Source organism: Jaculus jaculus, chromosome 19 (genome assembly GCF_020740685.1).
Source record: "Jaculus jaculus isolate mJacJac1 chromosome 19, mJacJac1.mat.Y.cur, whole genome shotgun sequence".
In the NCBI taxonomy this organism is placed as follows: Eukaryota; Metazoa; Chordata; class Mammalia; order Rodentia; family Dipodidae; genus Jaculus; species Jaculus jaculus.
The window spans coordinates 57,508,888-57,534,689 of NC_059120.1; the positions used below are offsets into that span (position 1 = coordinate 57,508,888).

General features: G+C 48.8%; 2 protein-coding genes across 2 annotated transcripts; one reads left to right on the forward strand and one right to left on the reverse strand.

Moving 5' to 3' along the window:
- Positions 1 to 318: 318 nt before the first annotated feature.
- Positions 319 to 6,937, reverse strand: Slc39a1 (solute carrier family 39 member 1). Its single transcript, XM_004667202.2, has 4 exons — positions 6,823 to 6,937; positions 5,867 to 6,086; positions 5,620 to 5,750; positions 319 to 1,953 (listed from the first exon to the last, which is right to left on the reverse strand). Exons 2-4 carry the CDS (start codon positions 6,051 to 6,053, stop codon positions 1,300 to 1,302), a joined length of 972 nt encoding a protein of 323 aa, XP_004667259.1. The 5' UTR covers positions 6,054 to 6,086; positions 6,823 to 6,937; the 3' UTR covers positions 319 to 1,299.
- An 8,135-nt stretch (positions 6,938 to 15,072) lies between these two features.
- On the forward strand, positions 15,073 to 25,574 carry Creb3l4 (cAMP responsive element binding protein 3 like 4). Its single transcript, XM_045138698.1, has 10 exons — positions 15,073 to 15,188; positions 15,278 to 15,464; positions 15,777 to 16,023; positions 17,350 to 17,471; positions 21,914 to 22,015; positions 22,123 to 22,229; positions 22,748 to 22,816; positions 22,901 to 22,985; positions 23,176 to 23,272; positions 25,063 to 25,574. Exons 2-10 carry the CDS (start codon positions 15,282 to 15,284, stop codon positions 25,248 to 25,250), a joined length of 1,200 nt encoding a protein of 399 aa, XP_044994633.1. The 5' UTR covers positions 15,073 to 15,188; positions 15,278 to 15,281; the 3' UTR covers positions 25,251 to 25,574.
- The last annotated feature ends 228 nt before the right edge of the window (positions 25,575 to 25,802 follow it).

The window sequence follows — 25,802 nt, forward strand, 5'->3', positions numbered from 1 at the left end:
GCTATGGGCGCGGGGCAGGCCGGGAGCGGTAGTTCTACAGCAGTCCCGAGCCTACGAAAGAGAAGGGGAGAGGGATTCTGAGAGCAAAGGAAGAGGGAGGAAATGAAGAAGGGAAGGGGTGGAGACAAAGAGGGAAGAAGGAAGAAAAAATAAAAATAAAAAAAGATTCGGTCATTTTCAGGAAAAAGGGGAAGGGCGATTAAGTGAAAACAGACCAAAGATGTAAAACATCTGTAAACATTTGGGACTCAAGTCCTCTCAGGCTGGTTACATGCCCTCCCCTTTTCCCCAAGATAAATGACTCTGATGCCAAAGAGATGTATAGAAACATCTTTTATTTGGCTAACATATCTCAAAACAAGTTAGTAAAATAGATTCTGGAGGCTATGGCCCTATTCACAGCCCTCCCTTCCCTCCCTCCCTAAAAATAACCCTGAGGGTGGGCATTTCCCTTCTCCCTTGGGCTCCTCAGGTATAAAAAGTTTTGGCAGCTCAATGTTTATCTAGGCATGGGGCACCAAGTACACTTTCTGTATGTAGGGTAAGGAGGCAGTAGGTGGCCACCACTCTCTGCTTACCCAAGTCCAGTTCAGCTAACATTTCTTTCCCACCCCAGATTATGGTACCAAAATAATAAACTAGTAAATCTGTAGGTCTCCACTGAGATGCTAGGCAAGGCTCAGTGCCACATCACTGTGCTTTAAGAAAAGGTGTGGGGGGGAGGGGGGAGTTTGGCACTTTAAATAGAGTGAGCAGGGCAAGGGAGGTCAGAGAAGATATGAAAACTGGAAGAGAACGAGCTCTGGCACTAGTCCCCTTGGAGAAGAGGAAAGAGATATGAAAGGAGGCAAGAAAAGAGGCAGGCTGCTGAAACAAGCTAGAACCGACAGAGTAGGATGCTGACTTAGCCGGTGCCCAATGGCCTCTCCGTACCTTTATCCCCAAGCAGCTGGCTACCTCCCTCCAGCCTCTTATGTCAGTTGTCCCTAAGTGCCATGTATGACCTCTGATTCTAGCAGTCTGCCCCACTCCTAATGTCCCCTGATCATGTTTCTAGTGACTTGTCCAGCTTGTTCCTTGGGCCAGTCTCTTTCCTGCACCAGTCTTCCCTCTCATCAGTCACAGACCCAAAGGTTCCATCCTATTTCTTTCTACTTCCCAGAGGAACTCTTTGGTCTTACCACCCTCCTTTCCTTCCCCACACAATGGACAGGGAGGGAGGGAGATGCAGTGGAGGGAGGGAAGACAGGGGCACCTGACAGTCAACATGCCCTCCCCCTGTCCTTCTCTTGAAGCCTCTTAGATTTGGACAAAGAGCAGGCCAGTGAGCAGGGCAAAGCCTGCGAGGAGCAGAATGACCTTGAGGATCCTCTGCTCAGAAGAGGCCAACTCCTGGGGCAGGATTTCCAGGAAGGTGATATACAGGAAGGTGCCAGCTGCCATGCCTTCCAGCACAGACTGGGCCAGCTGGTGCAGAGGCCCAGCTGATTCTGCCAGAGCAGCACCCAACCCAATGCCCAGAGGTGTCATGCATGAGAAGAGGATCCCACAGCCAACCACCACCTGCACCCGGAGGTGGCTCTGCAGCAGCCGCAAGGACAAGCTGACCGCCAGGATGCCCTTGTGGAGCAACAGAGCCAGACACAGCTCCATGGCCCGAGCCCAGTCCCGCTGCAACCCCACAGCCAGGCCCTCGAACACCGAATGCAGGGCCAGAGAGAAGACCAGTACGCAGGCACGCAGGGCTGAGGGAGCGGCAGCTCCGCTTGCCAGGGGGACTCCCGGTCCGTCATGCCAGTGCTGAGGCCCGCCATTCACTGTTCCCAGCAGAGCCCTCGTCTCCTCACGACGTGGTGGCCCTGACTGCTCCTTGTAAGCCAGCGTGATCTGCTCCATCACCAGGACCAGGAAGAAACCCATGGCCAGGATGAACTCTTGAAGGGGAAACTGGAGCTACGGACAGAAGTGGCGGCAAAGAGTTCAGGAGACAGAACAGGAATGGCACCAAGTGAGACGCAGAGGCCCAATCACACAAAATTGGAAGTGGCACAAAGACACAGGCCACCCTTGGTGACACAATGATACACAAATTACACAGATTATGGACCACAGTGTTCAATGAAGGCCAAAGTGTTTCAACTTTGACACTAGTAACATTTTGGGGCAAATAATTCTGGTACAGTTGTCACGTGCACTGTAGGCTGTTGAGCAGCGCCTCCTCTCTATACCCACCAGATGCCACAAACACAACACACTCCCGTCAAGCCGGGACAAAAAAACCTCCACACACTGCCAGGTATTTCTCAAAGGACAAAACTTCCTCTGGCCAGGCATGGTGGCACATGTATTAAATCCCAGCACTTGGGAGGCCAAGGTAGGAGAATGGCTGTGAGTTTGAGGCTACCTGAGACAGTGAATTCCAGGTCAGCCTGGGTCATAGGGAGACCCTACCTGGGGGGGAGGGGGGACCTTCCCCTGGTTGAAGAGTCAGGGAAGTAGATATACACAGAATGTTACATAAGTATATAAACAAAAGGTCAAACATACACCTACCTTCCCAAATGCTCACCCACAAACTCACATAGAGTCACACAGACATTGAGGCTTATACACAGTCATATGGAGACCATAGGTCACTAAGTCATAGAAACACAGAGGATAGCAACCATTGCTACTTCCTCAGTCACAGGGGAAAAAAAGAGACCTTGGGATAATCTGATGGAACCATGACCCAACTATCTCAGTTTTTCCTATAATGAGCTTTTCTTTAATGTGTGTGGGAGTGGAGACATAGGCTCACCCTAGGTCAATCTGGAATTCACACTGTAGCCCAGAATAGCTTCAAAAATTCTGGCAACTCCGCGGGGCACACGCCTTTAATCCCAGCACTCATAAGGCAGAGGCTGGAGGGTCTCTGTGAGTTCAAGGCCACCCTGAGACTACACAGTGAATTCCAAGTCAGCCTGGACTAGAGTGAAGCCCTACCTCGAAAAACAAACAAAAAATTCTGGCAATTCTTTTACCTAAGCCTCTGAACACAGGTGTGGGGCACCACACTTAAGCTTCTTTTTTAATTTAATTTTTTTGGTGTTTTCAAGGTAGGGTCTCACTCTAACCTAGGCTGGAACTCACTCTGTAGCCCCAGCCTGGCCTCAAACTCAGACTGATCCGACCTTAACCTCCTGAGTGCTGGGATTAAAGGTGTGCACCACCATACTGGCTACACTCAGCGTTATAATATAATGAGCTTATCTATGCCTTGGACCTGATCATCCCCCATATCCCATTTCCTGGACCCTTTTTGCTCAGCAACACATAGCCCCTGAGAAACTGTCTTCTATCCTTCTTGAGTCTGCAGTGACCTCTGTCTCCAGTCCTTCAAGTGATAAGACACCAGGCATGCTACTGCATACATGTAATCCTAGCATTCAGGATACTGAGGTAGGAGAATTGAGTGTTTGAGGGCAGTCTGGACCATACAGCCAGACCCTGTCAAAAGAAAGGGAAGAAGCCGGGCGTGGTGGCGCGCACCTTTAATCCCAGCACTCGGGAGGCAGAGGTAGGAGGATCACTGTGTGTGTGAGGCCACCCTGAGACTCCATAGTGAATTCCAGGTCAGCCTGGGCTAGAGTGAGACCCTACCCCAAAAAAACAGAAAATAAATAAGTAAATAAATAAATAATAAAAAACAAATAAATAAAAGAAAGGGAGGGATGCCAGACAGAATGGTGCAATCAGGAGGCAGGGTCAGGAGGACTGCTGCCAATTTCAGGCTTCCCAAGCCTACATAGTGAGACCCTGTTTTGAAAAAGGGAAGAATGGCCCAGAGTGCTGGCACACGCCTTTAATTCTAGCTCTTGGGAGGCAGAGGTAGGAGCACTGTGAGTCCAAGGCTAGCCTGGGACTACAGAATGAGTTCCAGGTCAGCCTGGGGCTAGAATGAAACACTACCTCAAAAAAAAAAAAGAGGGACTGGAGAGATGGCTTAGCAGTTAAGCGCTTGCCTGTGAAGCCTAAGAACCCTAGTTTGAGGCTCAATTTCCCAGGACCCACGTAAGCCAGACGCACAGGTGGCACATGCATCTGGAGTTTGTTTGCAGTGGCAGGAGGCCCTGACGTGCCCATTCTCTCTCTCTCTCTGCCTCTTTCTCTGTCTGTTGCTCTCAAATAAATAAAAATAAACCAAAAACATATTTTTTAACAAAAGGTGTGAGCCATCACACCTGGTTCCTCCCTTAAAAAAAAAAAAAAAGAGGAGGGAACTGAAGAAATGGCTTAGTGGTTAAGGCATTTGCCTGTAAAGCTAAAGGAGCCAGGTTCCCAGGACCCATGTAAGCCAGATGCCCAAAGGACACATACATCTGGAGTTCATCTGCAGCGGCTAAAGGCTCTAGTGTACCCATTCCCCCCCACCCACCAGTCCCTCTTCTCTCTCTCTTTCTCTCTGCTTGCAAATAAATAAAATAAAACAAAGAGGATTGGAGAGATGGCTCAGCAGTTAATGCACTTGCCTGCAAAGCCTAAGGACCCAGGTTCAATTCCCCAGGACCCACTTAAAGCAGATACACAAGGTCACACATGTGTACAGAGTCTGTTTGCAATGGCTAAAGGCCCTGGTGTGCCCCTTCTCTATCTGCCTTTTTTGTCAAATAATTACTTAATTCATTTAAAAAATATATTTAAGGGCTGGAGAGATGGCTTAGCGGTTAAGCGCTTGCCTGTGAAGCCTAAGGACCCCGGTTCGAGGCTCAGTTCCCCAGGACCCACGTTAGCCAGATGCACAAGGGGGCGCACGCATCTGGAGTTCGTTTGCAGTGGCTGAAGGCCCTGGCGTGCCCGTTCTCAATCTCTCTCTCTCTGTCTCTTTCTCTCTGTCACTCTCAAATAAATAAGTAAATAAAATTAAAAAATATATATGTGTGTGTGTGTGTATATATATATATATATATTATTTATTTATTTATTTAAGCCAGGCGTGGTGGCACATGCCTTTAATCCCAGCACTCGGGAGGCAGAGGTAGGAGGATCACTGAGAGTTCAAGGCCACCTTGATACTACAGAGTGAATTCCAGGTCAGCCTGGGCTAGAGTGAGACCCTATCTCGAAAAAAACAACAACAAAATTTCTATCTATCTATCTATCTGTTTTCTTTTTAAGCCGGGCATAGTGGTGCACGCCTTTAATCCCAGCACTTGAGAGGCAGAAGTAGGAAGATGTGAGTTTGAGGACACTCTTGAGACTACATAGTGAATTCCAGGTCAGTCTGACCTACAGTGAGGCCCTACCTAGGAAAAACAAAAAAAAATTAACAAGGGATAGAGGGATGATGAGAGAAAGAGAGACAGACAAAGAAAGAGAGATGATTTGTAAACGTTGTTAACTTCCCAGCAGCTGGAACTTATTATAAACCCGGAGTAGTCCATGTACGTGGTATGGCTCCCAGCACTGTCTCAAAGAGTTCACAGGATTCACATTGGTACGGGGAAACAAATGCATGGAAGCTATGCTGTTACTGGACGCCAAGTGCCTACCACACCATGGCATGACACAGACCTATGTAAACCATGTATTCAACATGACCCTCAACACCCTGGGTCACATGCTGGGGCCAGTGCTCACCGTCACATGCAGGGCTGCCAGGGCCTCGTCGATGGCAGCCAAGTAGTCAGGCAGCAAGTCCAGGAGACAAGTAGCCAGAAAGACTCCTCCAGCGAAGCAGCTAACTAGGCTTAGGACCTTCTGGCGGGAAGCTGAGCAGGAATGGAATAGATAGGGGAGTCAATGGAATAGAGAGGCGGTGGTCTTCCCTCCCCTCCCCTCCCCTCCGCCTCCCCAGCTTCGGAAGCAGGGGGGAAGAGACTCTCACCAGAGGCTTCGTGGCCAGCTCCGGGCCTCCGCAGTACACAAACGGGCACCAGGCTGCAGAGAAGGGTCAGCCCCAGCAGCAGCACCAGGGCGCCCAACTTCACATCCAGCCCCACTGGCAGGGGAGGCTCCGAAGCTACTGCCTCTGGGCGCCACACCAGGAGCTCTGGTTCCTTCCAGGGCCCCATGGTGGCTGTGGCAGCTCCCGGTGACTTTCGGACCTACAAAGATAAGGCTAGTCTGGGTGGGTAATGGTCACACGCACGAAAGAGGGGCCAAGGAAAGGGGATGGCTCTGCCTCGCAGAGTGCCACTTCCCTCAGCCCAGCCCCTTTCTGGCCATTCCCAGCTGGAGTGACTCATCCACGAGGAACACTCCTGTTTCTCCTCAGATGTCTCTCTCCCAAGTGACTGGGCTCAGGGCACCAACAAAGGGGGGAAACTGAGGCATGGAAGGTCTAGTGTGGATATCTCACTACCTGGAATACGTAGAAAACTGAGGACACCGAGTAAGGCCTACAGCAGGAGTCCCCTAAGGAAGGTGGATGCCACCCCCCTCCCAACATATACACACAATACAAGTCCAGAAAGTGGACGCAGGATTAGGGGACTTGGGGGAGTCCCGGATGTCTTCACTGACCAGCTCAACAGGGGCAAACCTCTCTCGCTCCCCACTCCCCAACACCACCCCCCAGGAAGCAACCACCAAGCTTGACGCCTTGTAGTCGGGGCAGATGACCCAGGCAGGGGGAATGGGGGGGGGGTTCGGCCCGGGACAGGCTAAGACGACACTGAGGGCGGGGTCGGGAAGTCCCGGGGCTCCGGGAGCCCCGGCTGGAGGTCGGCAGCGTCGCAGGAAGCAAGTTGGAGAAATGTTCCCCGCCCCTCCTCTCCCCGGGTCTCCTAGGCCTCGGCCGACTTCCCACGCCGCTCGGATGGGAGAGCTCGCACCACTCACCTCGAGAGCCTACAACTACATCCTCCGCGCCCCGTTCCGGCCTCGAGTCGGGAATTCCCGCCCCCTCCCGATACCTCTCCCTTCCCCCGCGGGGCCGCGGCGGAGGGCGCTGGGCCGACCAATGGCCGCGCTCGGTGGGCGGGGCCCGCCGTTGAGTGACTTAGGTAGGAAGCAATCAGAGTCCGGGGCCTGGAGGAGGGGGCGGAGCCGACGGCGCGGACCTGGAGCCCCGGCCCGGGAGGGGACGAGCGGGAAGACCCCAGGGCCGTGGGTGCGGGGCGCGGGGCCACGGGGCTGCCGTCGCCTCTGGAAGACGGGGAGGAGGGAGAGGGCAGCCTGCACCCCGTTCTGGCCTCCGCCCCACGATTCTTGGGTCTCGGCCTGACCCGGGCCCCGAGTGGTCTTCATCAAGGCCCACCCGACTCCGAAACCCTGCGGCGCGCGGCGGAGGCCGAGGAGAACGTGTCCCTTCTCGCGACAGGTCTCCTGGCCCGACTCCACTTCGGCAGCCCCCACGAGAGGCGGGAAAGGCACGGAGGCATGTCTTGAAAAATAGTCGTGTTTTTTTTACGGCTCCCGGTGGCCTATCCGACTTGTTGTGCGCACCCTCCTCCTGGTCAGGGGTTAAGCGGTGGACAGACACGCTGCCCCGAGTTGCAGGAACAGCCTCAGCGCATCTCAGCGCGTCGTGCAAGTTACTGCTTGCAGCGCCTGCAGACGCACCATCGCCAGGAGTTTCTCCAGCTCCTCGCTTCGGTCCCTACTGGCCTCCCTTTCTCTATCTGCTCCTTGAAAACACCAAGGAATTCCCTCCCTCTAAACATTTTGTTTTCTTTCTTTCTTTTTTTTTTTTTTTTTTTTTTTTTTGGTTTTTCAAGGTAGGGTCTCACTCTAGCCCAGGCTGACCTGGAATTCACTATGGAGTCTCAGGGTGGCCTCGAACTCACAGCGATCCTCCTACCTCTGCCTCCCAAGTGCTGGGATTAAAGGCGTGCGCCACCACGCCCGGCCTCTTTCTTTCTTTATCCGAGTTTGAGTCTCTAGTCCAAGCTGACCTGGAATTCCCTATGTAGTCCAGCCTGGCCTCGAACTCAGCGATCCTTCTACTCTGCCTCCCAAGTGTTGGGATTCAAGGCATGTGCCACCACGCACAACTAAATGTTTTTTTGTTTGTTTTTGCACGCGTGTGTATCAGGCATGTTCCCGGGGGTCTTGCAACTGCAACGGAAAAGAACACCTGGCTGATGCAGGCTTCAGACAGACAGACAAAATGGCACATACTTCTAGAGTTCATTTGCAGCAGCAAGAGACCCTGGTGTGCCCATTTTCATTCATTCTGGCTTGCTCTCTCTCTCCCTCTCTCTCTCTCTCTCTCTCAAATAAAATTATTTAATTAAAATAACACATCAGGGCTGGAGGGATGGCTTAGCAGTTAAGGCATTTGCCTGCAAGACCAAAGGACCCAGGTTTAATTCCCCAGGACCCACGTTAGCCAGATGTATATGGGGGCACACGCGTCTGGAGTTCTATTGCAGTGGCTGGAGGCCCTGGTATGCCCATTGTCTCACTCTCTCCCTCTTTCTATGTTAAATAAATAAATAAGTAAAAATAAAATATTAAGGGCTTTAGAGATGGCTTAGTGGTTAAGCCCTTGCCTGTGAAGCCTAAGGACCCCGGTTCAAGGCTCGATTCCCCAGGACCCACGTTAGCCAGTTGCACAAGGGGGCGTATGCGTCTGGAGTCCATTTACAGTGGCCAAAGGCCCTGGTGCACCCATTCTCTCCCACTCTCTCCCTCTCTCTCTCTCTCTATCTCTATCTCTGTCGCTTTCAAATAAATAAATAAGAATAAACAAAAACATTTAAAAAAATAAAAATAAAATATTTTTAAAAAATCAAAAGCTGGGCATGGGGGGACACATGCCTTTAATCCCAGCACTCAGGAGGCAGAGGTAGGAGGATTGCCATGAGTTCAAGGCCACCCTGAGATTACATAGTGACTTCCAGGTCAATTTGGCCTAGAGTGAGACCCTACCTCGGGGGGGGGGGGGGTGGGGGGGGGGGAATCCTTCCAGTGTTCATGTAGGGTACATAGTGCTGCCTCAGATAGCACTATCTAAATGAAGGTCAGCAACTTGAAGCAAAGGAAGGAATGTAAGGAATTCTAGAGAAAGGGGTGTGTAGAACTCTAAGAGCTTGTACAATAGAAACTGTTTTAGATTTATCATCTGGGCCTGTTTTCTTTTTTTTTTTTTTTTTTTTTTTTTTTTTTTTTGGTTTTTCGAGGTAGGGTCTCACTCTAGCCCAGGCTGACCTGGAATTCACTATGGAGTCTCAGGGTGGCCTCGAACTCATGGTAATCCTCCTACCTACCTCTGCCTCTGAGTGCTAGGATTAAAGGCGTGAGCCACCACGCCTGGCTTGGGCCTGTTGTGTTTGTTAAATGTCTTCTACCACAACATGAACAAAGCTCTCTTTCCACGTTATCACCTCTCCACATAACCAGTACAAAAGCCGCTTGAGGGCTGGGCAAATGGTTTAACGGTTAAGGTGTTTGCTTGGGAAGCATAAGGACGCCAGGACTCACGTAAGCACAAGGGGCGCACGCCTCTAGAGTTCCTTTGCAGAGGATGGAGACCCTGGCTTGCCCATTCAGTCTTTAAAAAAAAAGTGGCCACTTGAGGGCTGGGGAGATGGCTAAGCGGTTAAGGCACTTGCCTACAAAGCCAAAGAACCTTGGTTCGATTCCCCAGTACCCATATAAGCCAGATGCACAAGGTGGCACATGCGTCTGGAGTTCGTTTGTAGTGGCTGGAGGCCCTAGCATGCCCATTCTCTCTCTGCCTCTTTCTCTCTGTCAAAAAAATAAATAAAAATAAAAATACTTAAAAAAGAAAGAAAGAAAAGCCACTTGAAATGCATTTAACATCTTTCTAGTTCTCCAAAGATATAGAGGTCAACTTGCCTTTGAATCTTGTGTCAACATAGGGCTTCTGCCTTTGTCCATTTCACTCTTAGTTGCTATGAGATAAGAGAATAAACTGCTTACATATATAAATAGTTGCTCAATAAATATTAGACTGTTTCTTGTTTATACCCTTGGCTTATTTAAGGAAAATTGATCCAAATCAGATTTTTTTTTGTTTGTTTGTTTGTTTGTTTTTCAAGCTAGGGTCTCACTCTTGTTTAGGCTGATCTGGAATTCACTATGTAGTCTCAGGGTGGCCTTGAATTCACAGGGATCCTCCTACCTCTGCCTCTGAGTGCTGGGATTAAAGGCGTGCACCACCTTGCCCAGCTCCAAATTTGATTTCTGAATGGACCTACCAAGTTTTCCTGCATTAAAAGGCAGGTATATAGTCTCTGTTCCCGAGGGTCTCTCTTTCCTGTCTGGAAGCATGTTATTCTTAGGCTGGCCTTGATGATCCTACCTCGGTCTCCCATGTGCTGGGATTCAAGAAGTGCACCATCACACTAGGCAGAGAGAGAGAGAATGGGCCACCATTCTCGCCACTGCAAATGAACTCTCCAGAAGCATGCGCCACTTTGCATCTGGCTTTACATGACTGCTGGGAAATCCAACTCAGGTTGTTAAGCTTTATTACAGGCAAGTGCCTTAACTTCTGAGCCATCACTCCACTATTTCTTTTCTTTCTTTCTTTCTTTTTTTTTTTATTGACAGTTTCCATACTTACAGACAATAAATCATGACAGTTCCCTCCCCAACCTTCCCCTTCACAAATCCACACTCTATCATATATCCTCCCTTTCTCCATTAATCTCTCTTTTATTTTGATGTCATCATCTTTTCCTCCTTATTATGAGGGTCTTATGAAGGTAGCTCTAGGCACTGCAAGGTCATGGATATCCAGGCCATTTTGTGTCTGGAGGAGCATGTTGTAAAGTTGTCCAGTTTTACTGATAAGGAGACAGATACACTTTATGAGAAGTTAATATAAAAATTCCTTCCTTTGTCTCTTACATTCTTTCTGCCATCTTTTCCACAATGGACCCTGAGCCTTGGAAGGTGTGATAGAGATGTTTCATTGCTGAACACTCCTCTGTCACTTCTCAGCACGATGGTGCCTTTTGGGTCATCCCAGTGATCACCACCATCTGAAAAGAGAAGCTTCTCTAACCAAAAGTGAGAGTAGCATTAATATATGGGTATGAATATTAAGTAAGGTTCTTACAGGGCCGTTTGGTAAGCATAATATATGCATTTAGCCAGACAAGAACAGGCATTACAATCCTAATGCTCATGACCTCCCCCACCATAGGCTGCTTTTTTTTTTTTAAATATTTTATTTATTTATTTGAGAGAGACAGAGAGAAAGACAGATAGAGGGAGAGAGAGAGAATGGGCGCGCCAGGGCTTCCAGCCTCTGCAAACGAACTCCAGACGCGTGCGCCCCCTTGTGCATCTGGCTAACGTGGGACCTGGGGAACCGAGCCTCAAACCGGGGTCCTTAGGCTTCACAGGCGAGCGCTTAACCGCTAAGCCATCTCTCCAGCCTTTTTTTTTTTTTTTTTTTTTTTTTTTTAGGTAGGGTTTCACTCTAGTCTAGACTGACCTGGAATTCACTCTGTAGTCTCAGGGTGGCCTCGAACTCATGGCAATCTCCACTAGAGTGAGACCCTACCTCGAAACACAAACCCTGAATTTTACTTATTAGAGAGACAGAAAGAGACAGAGCGAGAATGGGTGCTCCAAGGCCTCCAGCCACTGCAAACAAACTCCAGACGTATATGCCACTATGTGCACCTGGCTTAAGTGGATCCTGGGGAATCAAATCTGCATCCTTAGGCAGCGCAGGCAAGCATCTTAATGACCAAGCCATCTCTCCAGCTCCCATGCATTTTTATATTAATTTCTCATAGAGGGTATCTGTCTCCTTGTCAGTAAAACTAGCCAACTTTACCTGCTTGATGTGCCTCAGAGCCATTGAAGAATATGCCAAAGAACAGCGTTCATGAAAACAGGTATTTTAGCCAGGAATGGTGGATCAAAGTTTTAGGCCAGCTTGGGTTACAGAGTGAGATTGTCTCTCAAAGAAAGAAAGAACTACGTAGTGAATTCCAGGTCAGTCTGTGCTAGAGTGAGACCCTACCTCGAAAAACAAACAAACAGAGAGAGAGAGAGATGAAAGAGAAAGTGAAAGTTGAGTGTGGTGGCTTGTGGCTGTAATCCCCACACTCCCATGAAGGCTGAGGAGAGAGGATCACCTGGGCTAGAGTGAAACCCTACCTCAAATAAATAAAAGGAGAAATGGCTCCATAGTTAAAGCACTTCCTTGCAAAGCCTGTTGTCCTGGATTTGATTCCTGAGTGCCCATATTAAGCCAGACACACAAAGTGGCACATGTGTCTGGAGTTCTTTGCATTGTCGAGAGGCCCTGGCCAAAAAATTAATAATAATAATAAGTAAATAAAGACCACCATTATGAGTTTTTCCCCCCACTGAATTCCCATTCTATAGTTTTCCCACCATCTGATAGATCCTGTTCTGTTCTTGACCACTCAGCTTTAAGTCTCATATGAAGTCAAACAGAATTTATGGGACATACCACTAGATAGACTGTTTTGTTACTATACTTTGTTTCTTTGTTTTTGAGTCAGAGGGTCTCATGTAGCCCAGAGCTGTCTTTAAACTATGTAACTACAAAAGACCTTGAACTTCTGCTCTCCTCCTACATCCACTTGTGGGTAAGTGTGTGCTACCCAGAACAGCTCTGAAAACGGCTTTAGCTTTTTTTTTTTTTTTTTTTTTTTTAGGTAGAATGTCACTCCAGCCAGACTGACCTGGAATTCATCATGTAGTTTCAGGTGGCCTCGAACTCAGTGATCCTCCTACCTCTGCCTCCTGAGTGCTGGGATTAAAGGTGTGTGCCACTACACCTGGCTCTTTTTTTTTTTTTTTTTTTTTTTTTTGTATTTATTAGAAGAAGAAAGAGAAACTCCTGTTGCTGCAAACAGGCACCAGACACATGGGCCACTTTGTGCATTTAGCTTTTATGTAGACACTGGGGGAATTGAACCCAGACCATCAGGCTTTGGAAGCAAGTGCCTTTAACCACTGAGCCATCTCTCCAGCCTCCTAAGAATAGCTTTTTTTTTTTTCAACTTATTTATTTATTTGACAAAGAGAGAAAGAGAGGCAGATAGAAAGAGAACAGGCATGCCAGGGCCCCCAGCCACTGCAAATGAACTCCAGATGCATGCGCTCCTTTGTGCATCTGGTTAACATGGGTACTCAGGAATCGAACCTGGGCCCTTAGGCTTCACAGGCAAGTTCCTTAACCACTGAACCATCTCTCCAGCCTGAGAACAGCTTTTTAGCTACACCGTTGTAGCCGAGTGTGATAGCACATGCCCATTGTGTCAGCTACTATGGAGTTCCAGGCCACCCTGGGCAATACATCAAGACCTCTTATTAAAAAGCAAAAAAAGTGCCGGGCGTGGTGGCGCATGCCTTTAGTCCCAGCACTCAGGAAGCAGAAGTAGGAGGATCGTCGTGAGTTCGAGGCCACCCTGAGAATGCAGAGTGAATTCCAGGTCAGCCTGAGCTAGAATGAGACCCTACCTTGAAAAACAAACAAACAAAAAAGTAGGTCTGGAAAGATAGCTTAGTGGTTAAGGCACTTGCCTACAAAGCCAAAGAACCCAGGTTCAATTCCCTTGGGCCCACATAAGCCAGGTGCACAAGGTGGCTTATGAGTCTGGAGTTTGTTTGCAGTGGCAAGAAGCCCTGGTGTGCCTATACACACTCTATCTGCCATCTTAAAAAAATGAATAAAAAATTAAAAAATAGTGGCTGAAGAGATGGCTTAGTGGTTAAGCACTTGCCTGTGAAGCCTAAGGATCCGGTTCGAAGTTCCATTCCCCAGGACCCATGTAAGCCAGATGCACAAGGGGGCGCATGTGTCTAGAGTTCGTTTGCAGTGGCTGGAAGCCCTGGCATGCCTATATACACACTCTATCTGTCGTCTAAGTAAATGAATAAAAAAATTAAAAAATAAATCTTGAGGATTTATTTTTTATTTAAGAGATGGCTTAGTGGTTATGGCACTTGCCCAGGAAGCAGAACCACCCAAATTTGATTCCCCAGTACCAACCTAAGCCAGATGCATGAGTCTGGAGTTTCTTTGAAGTTCTATCTGCCTCTTTCTCTCCAAGACAAATAAATAAATAATAAATGAAATATCTTAAAAATAAAAAAAGCTAGTTGGGGGCGATGGCACACACCTTTAATCCCAGCACTCGGGAGGCAGAGGTAGGAGGGTTGGGGTGAATTTGAGGACATCCTGAGACTACATAGTAAATTCCAGGTCAGCCTGGGCTAGCAAAACCTTACCTCGAAAACCAAAATAAATTAAAAAAAACTTTTAAAAATCTTTAATAATTAAAAAGAAGAAGACGGGGCTGGAGAGATGGCTTGGCGGTTAAGCGCTTGCCTGTGAAGCCTACGGACCCCGGTTTGAGGCTCGATTCCCCAGGACCCACGTTAGCCAGATGCACAAGGGGGCGCACGCGTCTGGAGTTCGTTTGCAGAGGCTGGAAGCCCTGGCGCGCCCATTCTCTCTCTCTCCCTCTATCTGTCTTTCTCTCTGTGTCTGTCGCTCTCAAATAAATAAATAAAAATTAAAAAAAAAAAAAAAAAAAGAAGAAGAAGACGAAGCCAGGCATAGTGGCGCACACCTTTAATCCCAACACTTGGAAGGCAGAAATAGGAGGATCGCTGTGAGTTCGAGGCCCCACCTTGAGAATACAGAGTGAATTCCAGGTCAGTCTGGGCTAGAGCGAGACCCTGCCTAGAAAAACCAAAAAGAAAAAGAAAAGAAAAAAAGAAGAAAGAAATCCAAGCATGGAAGAATGCCATTCCGGGGAAAGTATGCCTCAAAATCGTTGTTACCTGCCTTTAGTTCACCTTGTTGGTAACCCTGCGCCCTCTCTAGACCAGGGACCACAGAACAGGCTCTCAGGGGTCCAGCGCAGCAGGCAGAACCATCTGGGCTCTCCCCTAGGACATAGCAAGCCCTCGGATCTCCCAATGCCAGGGAGGACTGAGGTAGGAAGGACGTGTGTCTACCTACAGTTCCTTCAGCTCCGTCGGCACGTTCCCGTGTCCTATTGTCCGCGGCTCGGAGGCTCCCAGCCAGGTGCCACCCACTTCCTAGTTGCAGGCAGGGGCGGGCTGTGGCTGGGCAGGACCAGGATGCAAGATCCTGGAGGGAAGAAAAGGTGCACTGTTTGGGGCTTCAGGTGGTTAGGCTGGGTGGCAGGGCAGGGCTTCCTGAACAGGTAACACCCAGGGGCCCTACGTATTGTCTGAACCCAAGAGGCCCGAGTGGAGATCTCATGTGGCAGGTGAGGGGCTGCTGTGGGGAAGAAGGGACTCGGTTGTGGGGAGCAGCTAGCACCTCCCTTCTGTAACTGTCTTGCTCACCCTCTTGCAGAAGCATGGAGCTGAGGGGCTCGGACTCGCTGGATGCATGGCTGGAGCCCCCAGAAGATGTCTTCTCAACAGGATCCTTCCCAGAGCTGGGAAACGACTGCTCCCCTGCAGAAGTGACAGCGACTGGCCTTCAGGAGCGGACGCTGCAGGGCTGGGAGGCGAGCGGGGGTCCCGGCTGTGTGATGAATGTAAGTGGGAGCGGGGCTGGGGCGCAGAAGCCCCAATGGGCGTCAGCCCTCCCGGCCAGAGGTCGAGAAACACAGACCCCCAAAATAGATATGAACTGTGTTTAAGAACGGCTGAGCCGGGCGTGGTGGTGCAGGCCCTCAATCCCAGCAGAGGTAGGAGGATGGCTGTGAGTTCAAGGCTACCCTGAGACTACGGGGGGTGGGGGGGACCTGAAATTGAAGCAGAAAGGATCTTAAAGGATCTATGTCTGATATCAGGTAGGACTTCCAAAAGTATTCTTGGCAGACGTGCATACCTTCTCCTAACTATAGAGGCTTCAGAAGAGTGAGTCCGAAGATTTCCTGAACCTTTTCATTGACCCCAACATGGTATACTGCTCCGAGACATCTCCTCACAGTGACAGTGGCATCTCTGAGGACCCAGGCTGTCCAGACAGCTCTCCTCCACCCCAGACACCCAGTTCTCCCACCCTCTGCGAGGTTGTCTATGAGGCTGGAGCTCTTCATGATGTGCGGGGGGAAGCTGGGCCAACGTTTGGACTCATCTCCATCCAGCTAGGTCAGTATACTTTAAATTTCTTTCTTTCATTCTTTCTTCTTCTTCTTCTTTTTTTTTTTTAGCCAGGTATGGTGGCTCATGCCTTTAATCCCAGCACTCAGGAGGCAGAGGTAGGAAGGTTGCTGTGAGTTCAAGGCCACCCGAGACTACAGAGTGAATTCCAGGTCAGCCTGGGCTACAGCAAGACCCTACCTCAAAAAAACAAACAAATAAATAAAATTATATATATATGTGTGTGTGTGTGTGTGTGTGTATGTATGTATGTGTGTATACATGTATATATATACACATATATACATATATACACACATACATACATATACATATATATATATATATACACATACATACATAAATATACATACACACACACACACATATATACATACATACCAGGTATGATGGTACAGAGGTAGGAGAATCTCTGTGAATTCAAGGCCAACCTAAAACTACATAGTGAATTTCAGGTCAGGGCTATAGCAAGACCCTACCTTGAAAAGCCAAAATGGTATATTTTATTTATATATTATTATTTGAAAGGCAGGCCTGGAGGGATGGCTTAGCAGTTAAGGCGTTTACCTGCAAAGCCAAAAGACCCAGGTTCAATTCCCCAGGATCCATGTAAGCCAGATGTACAAGGTGGCACATGCTTCTGAAGTTCCTTTACAATGGCTGAAGCCTCAGGTGTGCCCGTTCTCTATCTCCCTGTTTCTCTCTGAAATAAATAAAAGTAAATAAAAAATTTTAAAGAGTGGGGAGAAGAGAGAGGCATAGAGAATGAGTGTGCCAGGGCCTCCTAGCCACTGTAAAGGAACTCCAGGCACATCTGGCTTCACGTGGATACTAGGGAATTGAACCCAGGTCCTTTGGCTTTGCAAGTAAGCACCTTAACTGCTAAGGCATCTCTCCAACCCTGGTATACTTTTTTTTAAATTTTTTGGCTTATTTTATTTATTTATTTATTTATTTGAGAGTGACAGACAGAGAAAGAGGCAGAGAGAGAGAGAATGGGCACACCAAGGCTTCCAGCCACTGCAGATGATTTCCAGATGCGTGCGCCCCCTTGTGCAACTGGCTAACATGGGTCCTGGGGAATCGAGCCTCGAACCAGGGTCCTTAGGCTTCACAGGCAAGCACTTAACCGCTAAGCCATCTCTCCAGCGCGACCCCCCCACCCCCGTATACTTTTTGTGATGAGAAAATGGCCTATCAGGCCAGCCCCGGCCTGGAGGTTAGGAGGAGTCTCCACACTGTGCCACTGCCAAGCCCCTCTGCCAGCAAGGAATACTTCAGCCTCCTTTTCCCCAGGTACAGTATCTCTTTCAGATCAGTGGAACCCTGCACTGATGGCGCCTGATGCACATGTGGTCAGTGAGCTGCCCTCCAATATCCACGCACACGTCTTCTCCAGAGCTGGCGCTGTAGTCCCAGCAACTCCTGCAGCCCAGGTAAGTCTTTTTTTCCCTTTCTTCCTCCCTCCCTTCCTTCCTTCCTTCCTTCCTTCCTTCCTTCCTTCCTTCCTTCCTTTCTTTCTTTCTTTCTTTCTTTCTTTCTTTCTTTCTTTTTTTCTTCAAGGTAGGGTCTCACTCTAGCCTCCCAAGCTGTCCTGGAATTCACTATGTAGTCTGATGGTGGCCTCGAGCTCATGGTGATCCTCCTACCTCTGCCTCCTGAGTGCTGGGCTTAAAGGCATGAGCCACCATGCCTGGTTTGTTTTGGCTTTTTAAAATTTTTATTTATTTACTTCTGAGAGTACATGTATGGCACATGAGGCCCTATTGCCACATCTGGGTTTACATGTGTACTAAGCAATTTTAAGAGCAAGGAAAGGAGACTGGAAAGACTGCTAAGTGGCTAGCAGCACTTGCTTGCAAAGCCTCGTAGCCTGATTCATTTCCCCAGCCACCCACATAAAGCCAGACAGGTGTTTCTTTTTTTCTTTTTTTTTTTAAATTTATTTATTTGAGAGTGACACACAGAGAGAGAAAGAGACAGAGAGAGAGAGAGAGAGATTGAGAATGGGCGCGCCAGGGCTTCCAGCCACTGCAAACGAACTCCAGACGCGTGCGCCCCCTTGTGCATCTGGCTAACGTGGGTCCTGGGGAAACGAGCCTCAAACCGGGGTCCTTAGGCTTCACAGGCAAGCGCTTAACCGCTAAGCCATCTCTCCAGCCCCAGACAGGTGTTTCTTTGGGCAGCAAGAGACCTTTGCACACATGTCAGTACAAATAAAAACAGAAAAAAAAAAAAAAAAATCAGGGCTGGAGAGATGGCTCCGCAGTTAAGGTGCTGACTTGCAAAGTCTAACATACCAGGTTTGATTCCCCAGTAACCACATAAAGCCAGATACACTAAGTGGCCACCTGCATCTGGAGCTCATTTACAGCACAGGAGGCCCTGGTGTGCACATTCTCTTTCTCTCTTTCTGCCTCTCTCAAATAAATAATTAAAATTTTTAAAATTAATTAAATAATTAAAAAGTGGTTATGGCACTTGCCTGTGAAGCCTAAGGACCCGTGTTTGGGTCTCCAGGTCCCACATAGCCAGATGCACTCATGTCGTGACATGACATGACACTCAACGACAGCGCTCAATGTCGCTCACGCACACTGGGGGTTGGGCGCATCTGGAGTTCATTCACAGTGACTGGAAGGCCCTGGCACGCCCATTCTCTGTCTCTGCCTCTCTCTGTCTGCCTCTTCTATCTCTCTATCTCTCACTCAGAAACAAAATAAGAGGACTGGAGAGATGGCTTAGCGGTTAAGCGCTTCCTGTGAAGCTTTAGGACCCCAGTTTGAGGCTCAATTCCCAGGACTCATGTTAGCCAGATGCACAAGGGGACCCACATGTCTGGAGTTCGTTTGCAGTAGCTAGAGGCCCTGGCGCACCCATTCTCTCTCTCTATCTGCCTCTTTCTCACTCTGTCTGTTGCTCTCAAATAAATAAATAAAAATGAACAAAAATTAAAAATAAAATAAGAAAGCCAGGCATGACGGCACATGCCTCTAATCCCAGCACTGAGGAGGCAGAGGTAGGAGGATCACCATGAGTTCAAGGCCACCCTGAGACTCCATAGTGAATTCCTGGTCCTCCTGGGCTACAGTGAGATCCTACCTCAAAAAAACAAAAAATAAATAAAAATTTAAAAATATTGATAAATAATATAAATATATTATTTTATTTTTTTATTTTTTTTTAATTTTTATTTATTTGAGAGCGACAGACACAGAGAGAAAGACAGATAGAGGGAGAGAGAGAGAATGGGCGCGCCAGGGCTTCCAGCCTCTGCAAACAAACTCCAGACGCGTGCGCCCCCTTGTGCATCTGGCTAACGTGGGACCTGGGGAACCGAGCCTCGAACCGGGGTCCTTAGGCTTCACAGACAAGCGCTTAACCGCTAAGCCATCTCTCCAGCCCAATATAAATATTTTTGAAAGAACGAAAACTATTTGGGGTGAGGGCCATGATGGCTCAGTTAAGGAGCAGATAGGTGAGGGAAGCTAGCTAGAGCCAGGACTCTGGAGACAGCTCAGACCTCACGTGCGTTTAGGCCCAATCATAGCCAATGACTAAGTTTTTGGTCAGGACAGGCAAATGGGACATGTTACTATGGAACCCAACTGGGTGGGTGGGGAAGGGTGATGGAGAAGCAACAATGTTTCCACTGGAACAATCAATGGCCACGTGGCCAGTACTGCAGGGCAGCAGAGTATCCTATCATGTGCCTTCCCAAGGTGGCTGAAAGTGCCTACCATGTGACCCAAGAGAGAGCATACGGGGGCCAAGGTCCATCTTCCACCCTGGGAAGAGCTCCTTGAGCCCAGAAGGCAGGGAGCACGCCAAATCTGTACTTGAGGTTCGGCCCAGAAGCCAATCCAAGTGTCCTAGAATGGTGGGCAGCACAGTGGGGAGGGGGGTGTGCTTGTTTTCTTTTTCTTTGTTTTTTTGAGGTAGGGTCTCCCTCTAGCTCAGGCTGACCTGGAACTCACAGCGATCCTCCTACCTCTGCCTCCCCAGTGCAGGGATTAAAGGCGTGCGCCATGGCGCCCGGCTTCAAAGTAAATTCTTCTTAAAACTCCAGTCAGAAAAAATAAAAAAAATTTAAAAAATGGGCTGGAGAGATGGCTTAGCGGTTAAGCGCTTGCCTGTGAAGCCTAAGGACCCCGGTTTGAGGCTCGGTTCCCCAGGTCTCACGTTAGCCAGATGCACAAGGGGGCGCACGCGTCTGGAGTTCGTTTGCAGAGGCTGGAAGCCCTGGCGCGCCCATTCTCTCTCTCTCTCCCTCTATCTGCCTTTCTCTCTGTGTCTGTCGCTCTCAAATAAAAAAAAAAAAAACCTCCAGTCAGCATAAAGTGGATGTGGTTGCACACACTTGTGATCTCAGCACTTGGGAAGCAGAGACTGTCCAAAAGCACAAAGCCAGCATGATCCTCATAGTTAAGTTCCAAGCTGGCCAGGGCTCTACAGTGCGAGGCATGACACAAACTGCTCAAACAAGAATGCTAGTGAGCCGGCGACAGCTTCCGTAGAAGGCTCAACTTAACCAGACCCCATCTATCCGCCCCACTTGCTTTTCCTGGGAATTCCTCCTCCAAGAGTGGACAGAGCCTCAGCTTGGCAGGTTAAGCGGATGTTGCACCATCTGTCCTTGTGGTTGACACACAACCAGATAACATCTATTTATTTATTTTGGGGTAGAGTCTTGCTATAGCCCAGACTGTCCTGGAATTCCCTATGTAGTCTCAGGGTGGCCTCGAACTCACAGTGATCATCCCACTTCTGCCTCCCGAGTGCTGGATTTAAAGGCGTCCACCACCACGACCAGCTTGAAATTAAAATATTTGTATTGGAAAAAATATATATATATTTGTATTGGGCTGGAGAGATGGTTCAGCAGTTAAGACGTTTGCCTGCAATGCTTAACCACCAGAGTTCAAATTCCCAGTACCCACATAAGGCCAGATGCTCAAAGTGGTGCATGCATCTGGAGTGTGTTTTCAGTGGCTAGAGGCCGTGGTGCTCTCTCTCTCTCTCTCTGTCTGTCTCTCTTTTCTTGCAAATAGATAAATAAAATAGGGGTTGGAGAGATGGCTTAGCAGTTAAGGCACTGGCCTGCGAAGCCTAAGGACCCCAGTTCAATTCTCCAGGACCCACGTAAGCGAGATGCACAAGGGTGAGCATGCATCTGGAGTTTGTTTGCAGTGGCTAGAGGCCCTGGCACACCCATTCTCTCTTTTACACACTCTCTACTTCTTTCTCGCTCAAATAAATAAATAAAATATATTAAAAAAAAGAAAAACCAAAGAATATATATCTATAAATATTTTTAAAAATTTATTTGCATGAAGAGAGAGAGAGAGAGGAGGCGGACTGAGAGCACAGGCACAGCAGGGTCTCCACCACTGCAAAGGAACTGCAGAACTCCGGATGCATGCACCACTTTGTATACGGCTTTCCTTGGAAACTGGGGAATCACACTCCAGTCGTTAGGCTTTGTAGGCAAGTGCCTTAACCGCTAAGCCACTTCTCCAGCCCTATCACTAGGGAATTAGGAATGCCATATGCCACCGGGTGAAAAAAAAAAAAAAAGCTCATCATTGTGAGTTCTTATACATCTTCTCAGATGCCCTTCCGGTTGGCCTGGGGAGAACTGGCCCACTCCAGCTTGCTCAGAATGCCAAGGTCACGTCTCACTTCCCCCTCTCCTTTCCAGACTCAGGATGGCTCTTTCAAGAGCCAGTCTGAATGAACTGACCACACCTCAGGGTTGGAGTCATAACTTAGGGCAGACAGGAAATCAGCTCGAGGGGCACGTTGGGTGTTGAGGGGGCGTCAGGGTGCTGGAAACAGGTGGCCCTGCCCTCACTCCCATCTCATGTTCCCCTGCCAGCCCTCCCAGCTGCCCTGCCAAGCACTGTTCCTGACAGATGAGGAGAGGCGTCTGCTGGGGCAAGAAGGGGTTTCTCTGCCCTCTCACCTTCCCCTCACCAAGGTAATAGGCTCCCCCAAGTTGGGTTGTTCCAGCCCCCGGGGGTGGGGGTGGAGGGAGAGCTGGGGAAGTGTGGGAGGCCGGAGGTCCCAGGACAGAACCCCCCACAGGCGGAGGAGAAGGTTCTCAAGAAAATCAGGAGGAAAATACGCAACAAGCAGTCGGCCCAGGACAGCCGGCGAAGGAAGAAAGAGTACATCGATGGACTGGAGAGCAGGTGGGCTTGGATGCACGCTTCTGCTGTCTTCCTGTGAGTCTGTCTGGGGCCCCTTCCTGACCAAGGCCAGCAAGTTGAGACATTGACTGCCTCCAGGCGTGGTGGCGCACGCCTCTAATCCCAGCACTAGGGAGGCAGAGGCAGGAGGATCCTCGTGAGTTCGAGGCCACCCTGAGACTACAGAGTGAATTCCAGGTCAGCCCGGGCTAGAGTGAGACCCTACCTTGAAAAACCAAAATAAATAAATAAATAAATAAATACTCGTGGTGATCCTCCTACTTCCGCCTCCCAAGTGCTGAGATTAAAGGTATGCGCCACCACGCCCTGCTAAATAAATAATAAATAAATGAAACTCAGTGCCAAGCTAGCAAGAGACCCTACCTTGAAAAACCACATAAATAGACAAATAAATAAATAAAACTGACTGCCAAGCTAGCAAGACCCTACCTTGAAAAACCACATGAATAAATAAATGAGACTGACTGCCAGACCTTGTCCTGTCTCTCCACACCCCTTAGAGTGGTTGCCTGCTCCACTCAGAACCAAGAGCTACAGAAGAGGGTCCAGGAGCTGGAAAGGAGGAACATGTGAGCACAAGCGTGGGAGGGGCAGGGGAGCCACTGCTGACACCTTTTCCCAAAAGACACTAATTTTCCTTTTTCCTTGCCCAGCACCCTGGTGGCCCAGCTCCGCCAGTTACAGACGCTCATTGCACAAACCTCCAACAAAGCTGCCCAGACCAGCACTTGCGTTCTGGTACCGGCAGTGACGTATAGTTCTCCCTCTCCCTCCTCTGTCATCCTCCGCTCTTCCTCCTGACACCCTGACTGCCCCGCCCCGCTTGCCCACCCAGTCCTGATGACCCCAACCACCTTCCATTCACGCTGCCGTCTGCCCCCTTCTCATGTTGTCCCCACAGCCCAAATGTCCTCTTGGTTCCTTCCAGATTCTTCTCTTTTCCCTGGCTCTCATCATCCTACCCAGCTTCAGTCCCTTTCAGGGTCTACCAGAAGCTGGGTCTGAAGATTACCAGCCCCATGGAGGTGAGACACAAGGGTCCAAGAGGCGCTCCACAATAGTCAAGAAGTAGGGGCTGGAGAGCTGGCTTAGCGGTTAAGGCATTTGCCTGTAAAAGCCAAAGGATCCGGGTTTGACTCTCCAGGAGCCATGTAAGCCAGATGCATAAGTGGGCACATGCATCTGGAGTTTGTTTGCAGTGGCTGGTGGCCCTGGTGTGCCCATTCTCTCAAATATATATATAAAGAAGGGCTGGAGACTTGTCTTAGTGGTTAAGGTGATTGCCTACAAAGCCAAAGGAGCCAGGTTTGAATCCCCAGGACCCATATAAGCCAGATGCACAAGATGTGCATGTATTGAGTTAGTTTGCAGTGGTTAGAGGCCCTGTCTTGCCAATTCTCTTTCAAATCAATAAATAAAAATCAAATATTAAGAAAAATATTTTTAAAAAGAAGTGGAAGAGGGGTTGGAGAGATGGCTCAGCCATTAAAGGAACTTGCTTGCAAAGCCTAACAACTAGGGTTTAAGTACCCATGCAAAGCCAGATGCACAAAGTGGCACAAACATCTGGAGTTCCTTTATAGTAGCTAGCAATGCTGGCATGTCCATTCTCTCTCTGTGTTGCTCTCTGATTAAAATAAGTAAAAATACTTTTAAAAGCCAGGCATGGTAGCACATGCCTTTAATCCCAGCAGTCAGGAGGCAGAGGTAGGGGGATCACCGTGTGTTTGAGGCCACCCTGAGACTACATTGTGAATTCCAGGTTAGCCTGGGCCACAGTGAGACATACCTCAAAAACCAAAAAAAAAAAAAAAAGGAAAAAAAATATATACATACATACATATTATATAATAAAATATAATGTGTGTGTGTGTGTATACACACACACACAGTGGGATCTGGAGAGATGGCTTAGGAGTTAAGGCACTTGCCTGCAAAGCCAAAGACCCCACATAACCAGATGCACAAGGCAGAGCATGCATCTAGAGATCATTTGCAGTGGCTAGAGGTCCTCGTAAGTCCATTCTCTCTCTACCTTTGTCGTCGCCGTTTTTTAATTTTTTTTTTTTTTTTTTTTTTTGAGGTCTCACTGTAGACCAGACTGACCTGGAATAGAATTCACTATGTAGTCTCAGGGTGGCCTCAAACTCATGGCAATCCTCTTACCTCTACCTCCTGAGTGGTGGGATTAAAGGTGTGCGCCACCATGCCTGGATTAAATATATATTCTTTGGGTTTTTTTATATTTATATTTTAATTTATTTGACAGAGAAAGAAGGAGAGGGAAAGGGGGGGAGAGAATAAGCATGCCAGGGCCTCTAGCCACTGAAAACGAATTCCAGACACGTGCACCCCCTTGTGCATGATGTGGGTCCTGGAGAATCAAACCTGGGTCCTTTTGCTTTGCAGGTAAAATGCCTTGACTGTTAAGCCATTCCTCCAGCCCTATTCTCTGGGTTTCAAGGTAGCCTTTTGCTCTAGCCCAGGCTGACCTGGAATTTACTTTGTAGACTCAGGGTGGCCTTGAACTTATGACAGTCCTCCTACCTCTGCCTCACGTGTGCTGGGATTAAAAGTGTGTGCCACCATGCCCAGCTCTTTCTTTTTTAAAATTTTATTTGCAAGCCAAGAGCAATAGGGAGAGAACGGGTGCCCTGATACTGCCAACGAACTCCAGATGCATGCTCCACTGTGCATCTGGTTTTATGTGGGTACTAGAGAATTAAACCTGGGTGATTAGGCTTTGAAGGCAAGTGCCCCAACTGCTGAGCCACCTCTCCAGCCCCACTACTGCACTTTTTCCCTTACTTCACAGTGATCTCCAGGAATATCTTGACTCACAAGGACACAAAAGAAAGCCTGGAGATTCCAGAGGCAGAGACCAAACTGGGGGAACCCCCTGGAGCTCAGCGAGTGAATGGCTCAGGAACGCAGCTGCGGCACAGAAGGAAGGCTGGATCCAGTGGACACATCTGGACAGCGCTGCATGCCGATGAGATGTGATCTGACCGCTCCCGTCACACAAGAACCCAGGACTTGGGGCTGGGGGTTTAGCTCAGTGGGAGTGCGGTCACACGCGCAAGGCCCAGGGCCAGTCTTCCGCACTGGGGAGCGGCAGGCTGCCTCAGCTTCCCTTGGGACTCCCACTGAGGTGCAGTGCTCCCGTGGTTCAGGGGTCCTGAGATTTCTGTGCCTGGAGACTCAGTCTGTCTGTGTGATAGGGTACCTCGAGTACTGTTGTTACAGATCTGTGATTTTATTTCTTTGGGCATAGGGTTTGAGGGGAAATAAGTTTTGTCTGAGAAATAAACTTTCTAGCTAAAGTTACCCCCCAGAAATAGCGGTTTGAATCAGATGTCCCTCACAAGTTCACGTGTTCTAAACACTTGGTCCCCACCTCGTGGCAATTTGGGAGATAGAGGCTTGTTGTAGGAAGGTGACCTTGCAGGAGGGCAAACCTTGAGGTTAATGAGTCCCTTGTTAGCTAGTGCTTTTTAAAGCATATTTATTTGAGGGGGGGGGAGGGGGAGAGGGAATGAGAATAGGTGCTCCAGG

Coding starts and splice junctions, on each gene's coding strand:
- Creb3l4 (XM_045138698.1), top strand. CDS start 15,282: ATGGAGCTGAGGGGCTCGGACTCGCTGGATGCATGGCTGGAGCCCCCA. Junction 22,230..22,747: donor ATCGATGGACTGGAGAGCAG/GTGGGCTTGGAT, acceptor CACACCCCTTAG/AGTGGTTGCCTGCTCCACTC. Junction 23,273..25,062: donor AGATTACCAGCCCCATGGAG/GTGAGACACAAG, acceptor CTTACTTCACAG/TGATCTCCAGGAATATCTTG.
- Slc39a1 (XM_004667202.2), bottom strand. CDS start 6,053: ATGGGGCCCTGGAAGGAACCAGAGCTCCTGGTGTGGCGCCCAGAGGCA. Junction 5,751..5,866: donor AGCTGGCCACGAAGCCTCTG/GTGAGAGTCTCT, acceptor ATTCCTGCTCAG/CTTCCCGCCAGAAGGTCCTA. Junction 1,954..5,619: donor TGGCAGCCCTGCATGTGACG/GTGAGCACTGGC, acceptor TTCTGTCCGTAG/CTCCAGTTTCCCCTTCAAGA.